This window comes from Saccostrea cucullata, unplaced genomic scaffold (assembly GCF_032062105.1).
Source record: "Saccostrea cucullata isolate Sc308-1 unplaced genomic scaffold, CSIRO_AGI_Scuc_v1 ctg8776, whole genome shotgun sequence".
NCBI lineage: Eukaryota > Metazoa > Mollusca > Bivalvia > Ostreida > Ostreidae > Saccostrea > Saccostrea cuccullata.
The window spans coordinates 71,923-81,872 of NW_026938016.1; the positions used below are offsets into that span (position 1 = coordinate 71,923).

The following is a 9,950-nucleotide window of genomic DNA, read 5'->3' on the forward strand; positions in this document are numbered from 1 at the left end:
ATATTGGCGGTAATGGCGTATACAAGACATCACCGTGAATTAGAAAACACTAAAGAAGAATTCTTAAGACGAACAAAGCAAACCATCAATGACTGTATACGTTTATCAGCCACAGATAACCTTGAAGCAGAAACCATTGACAGCATTGTTTTAAGGTAGGCATCATAAATTTGCATATTTATCTTGTTTGTTGGCGGATCCAAGATTTTTTTATGTGTTGTGAGAAAAGTTATATTACTCTAGACCTATCGAAAATTTTCATCATGTTCATATTCCAGCTGTTATTATTTTGTACTAAAACTCAGTATCTAATTAAATATATTTTTTGTCAGGTTCTTATATTCGGCAATGGGTATCATGAAAAATTATTTTTATACTCACGGATCAATAGATCGGGGCGCATATTGTTTTTGTCTTGTTTGTTTGTCTCTCGGTTGTCAACAGCCACGTAGCATCGTTTTTGAAGGGGGGGGCAGCCCAGAGAAAAAAATTTTCACTTACCTGAAGAAAGTTGACAAGAAAAAAAAAACAAAAAAAAAGAAAAAAGGAAAATTGTCCAAAGTCGGGTAGTTTGACAACTTTTTTCAGTGTCATCAAGTTCTTTCAGTACCAATTTTTAGCATTCAGTACTACATTTCCCTTATATAAATTTCCTGTAGTGTACAGAGGGGGGGGGGCTACCAACCTTTCAATTAACATTTCCTATAGTAAAAGTCAGGTTGGAAATAAAGTGGGGGGAAGCCCCCCCCCCCCCCCCCCCGTTGCTACGTGCCTGATCATTCACCATACATTTAACTTACAAACCATGAAAGATAGATTCACTCCACTATAATTAAATTCTTTCAAATGACACCAACGTTAATGACCTTGTGACCTTAATTGTAACCTATAAGCTAAAAATATTTTTTTTTAACCTTTACAATGATTTTTGAACCACAAAAATTATCGAGGGACTTCATGTTTGGTATGCATATTCCACTAACTAAGTTCTTTCAAATGACACCAAGGTCAATGAATGGCACAAGTCATACATTGTGGAGTAAACAAATAATATACAGCTTTTCCTATATTAATTAAATGCACCACGTACATGTACATGTATGAAGTTACAAATTTTAGAAATGTCATCTTGCTGTACATATAAAAAAGACCTAAAGTCTTTTTATATACAGCAAAATTATATTGAAAAAATATATATATTTTGAGTTCTTTAAGGAGGAATGCCACATCAACTTTTTATTTTATAGATCTCTGAGTCAACCTTTTTAAACAATGGTTTCAGCATTGAAAGGCCGACATTAACTCTTATTTATTTTATATGATTTTGTTTTGTAAAATACAAAGAAAATTAAAGGTATATTTAAATTTATTTTTCAAGCTTTACATAATTTTCTAATGCAAGCTTTGTTTCAGAATCGAGCGCGTTGAAAGAAATCTTGTCAGAGGCATTGGCGTTGTGTTGTCACAAGAAGAAACTGGGCCAATTTTAGAAGAGACTCGGGAAATGCTGAAAGATTTTGAGCAGCTAAGGGAGGCATCAGGTTTAGGTAAACTAATTAACAATTCAATACAACTGAAAATAAAGTATTAGGAAGCCCTGTACGTTCTGAAAATGATCACTAAATTATGTATGTTATGATAATCAAAGTGATATGTCTTCATAATGTGTTCCATGCAATGTATTGAACTCTTTAGTATGTGATCCAAATTAATATGATCTAATCGATAAATATAACAAGATTTTTGTGAATCACTGCATGATGTCCCTGTATGGCAAAAAGTAGGTAAAACACCAAGTTGAAGGTCAAAGAGTCAAATGAAAGTTGTATGTTTCTAATTTAATGAAATTAAGGTCTTCTCACAAGGATAACATATGAAGTATATGAAAACCCTAGCCCTACCATTTATAAGTTATCGTTGAGGTTACACTTTTTTTAAGTACGTAATTCTCCAAGGTCAAGATCAACTCAAAGTTGATGGTATCCAATGAAGATTGCGATACAAAAATACATATGTGAAGTATGAAAGTCCTAGTATTCACCGTTAAAAAGTTATGGCCAAAGTAAAATTTTTGATTCTTTTTGTATAAGTGTGTCAAAAACCAAGGCCAAGAGGTCAAATTTGTCGGTCACCAAAGAAAGGTCTTGTCACAAAAATATGAAATATGAAAGTTAAAGATCCACTTAGTCAAAAGTTATGGACAACTTGTTAAAGTTTTGCCAACAAATGGACAGAAAGACAGACAGACAAAACAAAACCTATATACCTCTGAATCTTCAATTATGTGGGCATGACAAAAATACCGGTAATACACTTTTTTATATTTATGACTAAGTTACACATCTATATTGATGTAGTCAAATATATTTTCTCTTACCTATTCATTTAATTAATATGTTCGTTCCGTTCAGTGTGTCCAGTAAAACATTTTTTTTTCATATTTTCCTTTATAGGTCATTCTAGCTATAGACCTGGAAAGATCAGACTTGGCAGATGTGGAGCTCCAAGATACGACGTGTCCATGGAACAATTAGAATTCTTGGTTATACCCGCACTTTCTAAAGAAAGTTCGGGTATATTGTTGTTACTCATGTCCGTCCGTCCGTCCGTCCGTCCGTCTGTCCGTCCGTCTGTCACACTTTTCTTCCCTGAACTCCTCCTACATTTTACACAGTAGCTTAATCATCTTTTAAGAGATGGTTGGTGGTGTCATGTAGATGTGCAGTAAGGTTTCGGAATTTTGATTTTGCCCCGGGGGGTCAAATGGGGGTCGAAAAATGACGTTTTTTGTGCAAAAAGTCCCGTCTTCCCTGAACTCCTTCTACATTTAACTCAGCAGCCAAATCACCTTTTGGGGGATGATTGGTGGTGTCATGTAGATGTGCAGTAAGCTTTCGGAATTTTGATTTTGCCCCGGGGGGTCAAATGGGGGTCGAAAAATGACGTTTTTTGTGCAAAAAGTCCCGTCTTCCCTGAACTCCTTCTACATTTTACTCAGCAGCCTAATCACATTTTGGGGGATGATTGGTGGTGTCATGTTGATGTGCAGTAAGGTTTCGGAATTTTGATTTTGCCCCGGGGGGTCAAATGGGGGTCAAAAAATGACGTTTTTTATGCAAAAAGCCCTATCTTCCCTGAACTCCTCTTACATTTTACTTAGCAGCCTAATCATCTTTTGTTGGATGATTAGTGGTGTCATGTAGATGTGCAGTAAGGTTTCAGAATTTTGATTTTGCCCCGGGGGGTCAAATGGGGGTCGAAAAATGACGTTTTTTGTGCAAAAAGTCCCGTCTTCCCTGAACTCCTTCTACAATTTAATCAGCAGCCAAATCACCTTTTGGGGGATGATTGGTGGTGTCATGTAGATGTGCAGTAAGGTTTCGGAATTTTAATTTTGCCCCGGGGGGTCAAATGGGGGTTGAAAAATGACGTTTTTTATGTAAAAAGCCTCATCTACCCTGAACTCCTCTTACATTTTACTTAGCAGCCTAATCATCTTTTGTGGGATGATTAGTGGTGACATGTAGATGTGCAGTAAAGTTTCTGAATTTTGATTTTGCCCCGGGGGGTCAAATGGGGGTCGAAAAATGACTTTTTTTGTGCAAAAATTCTCGTCTTCCCTGAACTCCTTCTACATTTTACTCAGCAGCCAAATCACCTTTTGGGGGATGGTTGGTGGTGTCATGTAGATGTGCAGTAAGGTTTCGGAATTTTAATTTTGCCCCGGGGGGTCAAATGGGGGTAGAAAAATGACGTTTTGTAAAAAGCCCCATATACCCTGAACTCCTCTTACATTTTACTTAGCAGCCTAATCATCTTTTGTGGGATGATTAGTGGTGACATGTAGATGTGCAGTAAGGTTTCGGAATTTTGATTTTGCCCCGGGGGGTCAAATGGGGGTCGAAAAATGACGTTTTTTGTGCAAAAAGTCCCGACTTCCCTGAACTCCTTCTACATTTTACTCAGCAGCCAAATCACCTTTTGGGGGATGGTTGGTGGTGTCATGTAGATGTGCAGTAAGGTTTCGGAATTTTAATTTTGCCCTGGGGGGTCAAATGGGGGTAGAAAAATGACGTTTTTTATGTAAAAAGCCCCATCTACCCTGAACTCCTCTTACATTTTACTTAGCAGCCTAATCATCTTTTGTGGGATGATTAGTGGTGACATGTAGATGTGCAGTAAGGTTTTGGAATTTAGATTTTGCCCCGGGGGGTCAAATGGGGGTCAAAAAATGACGTTTTTTGTGCAAAAAGTCCCGTCTTCCCTGAACTCCTTCTACATTTTACTCAGCAGCTTAATCACCTTTTGGGAGATGGTTGGTGGTGTCATGTACATGTGCAGTAAGGTTTCGGAATTAAGATTTTGCCCCAGGGGATCAAATGGGGGTCGAAAAATAACGTTTTTTCATACAAAGAGCCCTGTTTTCCCTGAACTCCTCTTACATTTTACTCAGCAGCCTAATCATCTTTTGGGAGATGGTTGGTGGGGTCATATAGATGTGCAGTAAGGTTTTGGAATTTAGATTTTGCCCCGGGGGGTCAAATGTGGGTTGAAAAATGACGTTTTTTGTGCAAAAAGCCCTGTCTTCCTTGAAGTCTTCCTTAATGTTACTCAGAAGCCTAATCATCTTTTAGGAGAGTTAAATATTTTGAAAATTATGTAAAACATCAACGTCAAGGGGTAACAAGATGTGTTTGTGAAACACTATGTGCCCGGCGTCAACAAAGTTCGAAAAAGCTATTTTTAGCATATAGTTCACAGTCAAGGTCACAAGGTCATTGACCTTGGTGTTATTTGTAAGAACTTAATTAGTGGGGTATGCATACTAAATATGAAGTCCCTATCTCCTATGGTTCAAAAGTTATGGCAAAAAGTAGAAAAAGCTATTTTTAGTATAAAGGTCACAGTTAACTTCACATGGTCATTGACCTTGGTGTTGTTTGAAAGAACTTTATTAGTGGAGTATGCATACTAAATATGAAGTCCTTATCTCTTATGGTTCAAAAGTTATGGCAAAAAGTGGAAAAAGCTATTTTTAGCATACAGGTCACAGTCAAGGTCACAAGGTCATTGAACTTGGTGTACTTTAAAAGAGATTATTAGTGGAGTATGCATAATAAATATGCAGTCGCTATCTTCTATGGTTCAAAGGTTATAGCAAAAAGTGGAAAAAGCTATTTTAAGTATAAAGGTCACAGTCAAGGTCACATGGTCATTGACCTTGGTGTTGTTTGAAAGAACCTTTTTAGTGGAGTATGCATACCAAATATGAAGTCCCTATCTCCTATGGTTCAAAAGTTATAACAAACAGTTGAAAAAGCTATTTTTAGCATATAGGTCACAGTCAAGGTCACAAGGTCATTGACCCTGTTGTCATTTGAAAGAACTTTATTAGAGGAGTATGCATACTAATTATGAAGTCTCTATTTCTTATGGTTCAAAAGTTATGACAAACAGTTGAAAAACCTATTTTTAGCATATAGGTCACAGTCAACGTCACAAGGTCATTGACCTTGATGTCATTTGAAAGAACTTTATTAGAGGAGTATGCATACCAAATATGAAGTCTCTATCTCTTAAGGTTCAAAAGTTTTGGCCAAGGTTAAAGTTGACAACAGACAAACAGATAAACAGACAAACAGACAAACAGACAGGACAAAAACAATATGCGCCCCGAAAAAATTCGGGCGCATAAAAAAACATCGCATGCTGGGAAACACCTTGAATTCTTATGAGTAATTTATGTACATGTCAAATGTGAGAGTCATATCTCATCTCAATCAAAAGTTATAAGCAAATGCAACATTTTTGAAAAGTAGGTTAGGCTTGATCGCTTCAAGGTCAAGGTCACAGTGTAAAAGTCATGATTTATTTGGAAAGGTCTTATCACAGGTAATAATATACATGCATTATGATATGAATGCCCTAACTTTTCTCTTTCAAAATGATGAATTTATAACAATTTAATTTTTTTGCAAGTTGGTCAAACTTCTAGGTCACATGTAAAAAAAAAAAAACCATGCCATTCTCACAGGTAAATATATATACTAATACATAAGTTTAATATGAATGTCTCTTCTCATTCAGTAGATATAACCGTGATAACCAAGGTTAAATTTATTGAGACAGATGGACTGAGTCTGACATACAAATGTACATATTTCTATATGAATTGGGTAAAATTGGCCCAGTGGTTCTAGAGAAGTTAAAAATGTAAAAAGTTTTCAGACAAACAGATGGACAACACGTTACGACAGACATTATATGCTAAGGAAACCAGAAAAGCTCAAATGAGTGTTTTGAAAGGGTTACGATATGGTTGGAGCTGTTTTTTTTCCTGCAGAGATATGCATGACCAACATATTCATGTTTTATATTTTCTTTAGTGATTTGTTTGTTTGTTGTGAATACATCTTCCCTCATATGGAGACACCGCCAAATAATAATGAAGATAAGATGTGTTTGTGAAACACTGATGTCCCAGTATGGAAGCCTATGGCGAAGGTTAAAGTTTCTCAAATATATGTCAAAATCAAAGGTCAAGGTCAAAGGGTTCAAATTGTTAGTATCAGAAGAAAGTCTTGTCACAAGGAATGCACATGTGAAATAAAGAAATCCCTAGTAATTCCTGTTCAAAAGTTAATTGCCAAGGTTAATTTTTTTGTTTAAGTGGTTCAAACTCTAGGGTCAAGTTCAAACATATTTATACCTGTTGACAGTTCACAATGAATACAATATGTCATGATAAGTAAATTGAAAGCCCTAGCACCTACTGATCAAAATTTAGGCAGAGTTTAAAGTTTGGTATTTTTCTTGTAAAAATGTGTATCCCATGTCAAGCGATCAGAGGTAAAAATTAATGGTACCCAAATAAAAGGTCTTATTAAATTGTCACAAGAAATAAACCTATAAAATGTGGAAGCTATTTGTATAGCCCATCCCACTTAAAACTTATGGGCAAGCTAACTAGGATTTAATTTCTGCAGACTTATAGACAGACATACTAAACACAAGAAACAAAATATGTATAATAATTAGTCAAATGGAAAAAAATATACTATTTAACTGGAATAACAAAATACATTGCTATTTCAGGGACAGGAAGTGGGTAGGAAGATTGGAATCCCCCCCCCCCCATCTGGCATTTGCTTTGTTATTTAAACAAGACTATATACTGTAGCAAGTAAAAAATGACTCTTGACATCCTCTCCCTATAAACTTAGAAAACATTGACCTCACTATCATTGTTTTTTTATTTGTTTATTTGTTTTCATTTTTTTCTCCTGCTTGTCACGAAATTCTGGGCTGGAATTTTTTGACTGAGATGTGAACCCCCCTCCCTACTCCCGAAAAAAATTCTGGATCCGCACCAGTATTGGCAGTAACTGAATGTCACATCGACAACGGGAGATAACTTCACAATATGAAATTCGTCTAGTGTGGCATGCGATGATCTTTCACCCTTTTTAAACTTTAACCTTATAGTTTGGGTGTATTTTACCCCCCACTACACTAAAACTTCTACTTACCGACTCCCTGTGTCTCAACTTCATGAAATATAAATCCAATTATAACTCAAAATGAATTAATCCAATGCACACCAGACTGCAGCCATTTGCCATTTTGGCGAACCTTCGTCGATTCCATCACCTTATCAGATGAAGTGGGAATCGGCCGAGGTGTGCCAAATGGTGTTTAATCTATAAATATGATAATGGGTGACGCAACGTGATGTGATGTAGAAATTTACATGTTCACATGTATAGTACAAGAACAAATTTTAATTTAATTCATAACAAACGGTGTTTTAACAAAACTTTTCCATCTTGCTTTTTCCAAACAAAGTATGTGCTGTGTTATTGTGGTGTCGATGGGGCGGGGGGGGGGGAGTAACTTTAGAAAGGTCCTATTATGAGCAAAACATTTATCAAAGTCTAATTTCAGACGCGGATCCAGAAATTTTTTCCGGGGGGGGGGGGGGGTCCTCCTCAGTCAAAAAAAAAATCCTATCCCAGAAATTGACAATCAAAAAAAAAACCTAAAGTAAATATCACCCAAACGTCAAAAACCTATATCGTGGGGGGGGGTGGGGTGGGAGTAGTGGTGACTTCTATTGCCGCAAATTAAATGTTTAACTTTTCATACTTATTTTACACATATTCGTGTTTACCAGGGGGGGGGGGGGATCTGCATTTTCCAAGGGGGGTCCATTGTAACTTTTTCCTTGTTTTAGTATATACATTTTTTAACCTTGTAAATTCCAGGGGGGGGGGGGGGGGTCCTGACCCCCCCCCCCCCCCCCCCCCGACAGATCCGTGCATGAATTTACATCATTGATAAAATTCAGACTGGTATATAATGAATTAAACATGTATAAAATAAATATAAGAGGTTCTGAGTTATTGGTCACAGGGTCTGAGAATTTCATACTCAATTTGATGAATACATGTAAATTATAGAATTATTTTGACTATTTCTTTGGAAAGCCGCCCAATATGTAGGAGCGTGTATTTAGAGGCAAACACCTTAGTGCGGGTATTACTGTCTCATGACAGCATCTAGTTTCACTTGGATTCACGGTCCCTCAATTATCTAAATGCCTCCACATCTCCAAAAGTACTGTCTGTCGCAGATTGAGGTAAGCTTTAAAATTTCTTTAAAACTAAAAAACCAACTGACATCCATGTCCTTAATTAATAGAATCATACTTTGTATCCCCATAAGTATTCAAGCTGAAGACACTCTAGTTTAAAAGGCAGTAGTTTTTAAAAAAAATCAATAGAATCACTTAATTGCCCATAAAGACAACTTATACACCAAATATTCACATTATTAATAAAGGTGTTCATGGTGTAGAGGGTGTATTTTAACCATAATAAAATCAAGTTAGTCCAATAAAATAAGAGGCCCATGGGCCACAATGCTCACAAATTGTGAGTCTATTTTTCATCTTATGTTCACTCTTGTAACACATGTAGTTGGATTCCATATGTGGCCTTAATCTACCCCTGGGAGTCATGATTTGGACAATTTATAATTAACTTTACACCAGGCCACTTCTACTTAAGTTACAGCTTTACTGGGCCAGTGGTTCTAAAGAAGATATTTGAATATTTTATTCAATATACAAGTACTTTGATTTGCCATTGTTCCCGGCCACTATTCCCGTGGACCATATTATTCAAAAACTTGAAATATACACCTACTCAGGAAGCTTTTAGTATAAGTTTCAGCTTTACTGGTCCAGTTGATAATGGGAAAATTTTGTATGCCTTCACAATATGAAAAGTTTACAAACAACAGACACTGAGGTAATTAGAAAAACTCAAAACTTGAGCTTACAGTGTAGATGAGCTAATTACATGTACACTTTATCCATATTATTCAACATATTAGTGATCATTTGGAGGGTGTACCAAATTTTTATAAGTAAGTGATTTACTTACTTATAAGCTTTGGTACACCCTCCAAAATGATCAATATAATAGTCTACCCTTTTGAAATGTGTGAAGTCTCCACAGTTTTTAGCTCCAGAAGAGCTTACGTGATAGTAAGGTGTCCGTTGTCCGTCCATCCGTCTGTCTGTTAGTTTGTAAGCAATTTTTCAAAATGCTACTCCTCCAACAGCTTAGGTCTGATTTCAATATACATGTAATTTGGCAAACAAGTAGGCTTCACTCAAAGTTTCAATTCCACGTGCTACTTGACCAGTAAAGCTACAGTCTCATCTGAGACTTCTGGTTACTTTAAAGGTTATAGGTTACTTTAAAGGTTATAAGTGATATTAAAGTTTCTAGGATAAATATATCATAAAAGCGGCAGACCAGGAACAATAATTTGATCATAGAAAATGAAAAAAAAAATAAAACTGTTTGAAAAACATTCAACACATGTGTTTTTCATTGGTTTTTAGGGAATATGACATCAGTTTGGCCAGAAAATATACACCA

At 36.2% G+C, this 9,950-nt stretch overlaps 1 protein-coding gene across 1 annotated transcript; it reads left to right on the top strand.

The window, feature by feature from the left end:
- LOC134249274 (uncharacterized) lies at window positions 1–2,542 on the top strand (the record flags this gene model as incomplete). The annotated part of the gene is made up of 3 exons (XM_062731643.1): window positions 1–155; window positions 1,414–1,547; window positions 2,454–2,542. Coding segments are annotated over exons 1-3 (366 nt in total), but the record flags the coding sequence as incomplete, so codon positions are not given.
- Window positions 2,543–9,950: the final 7,408 nt, after the last annotated feature.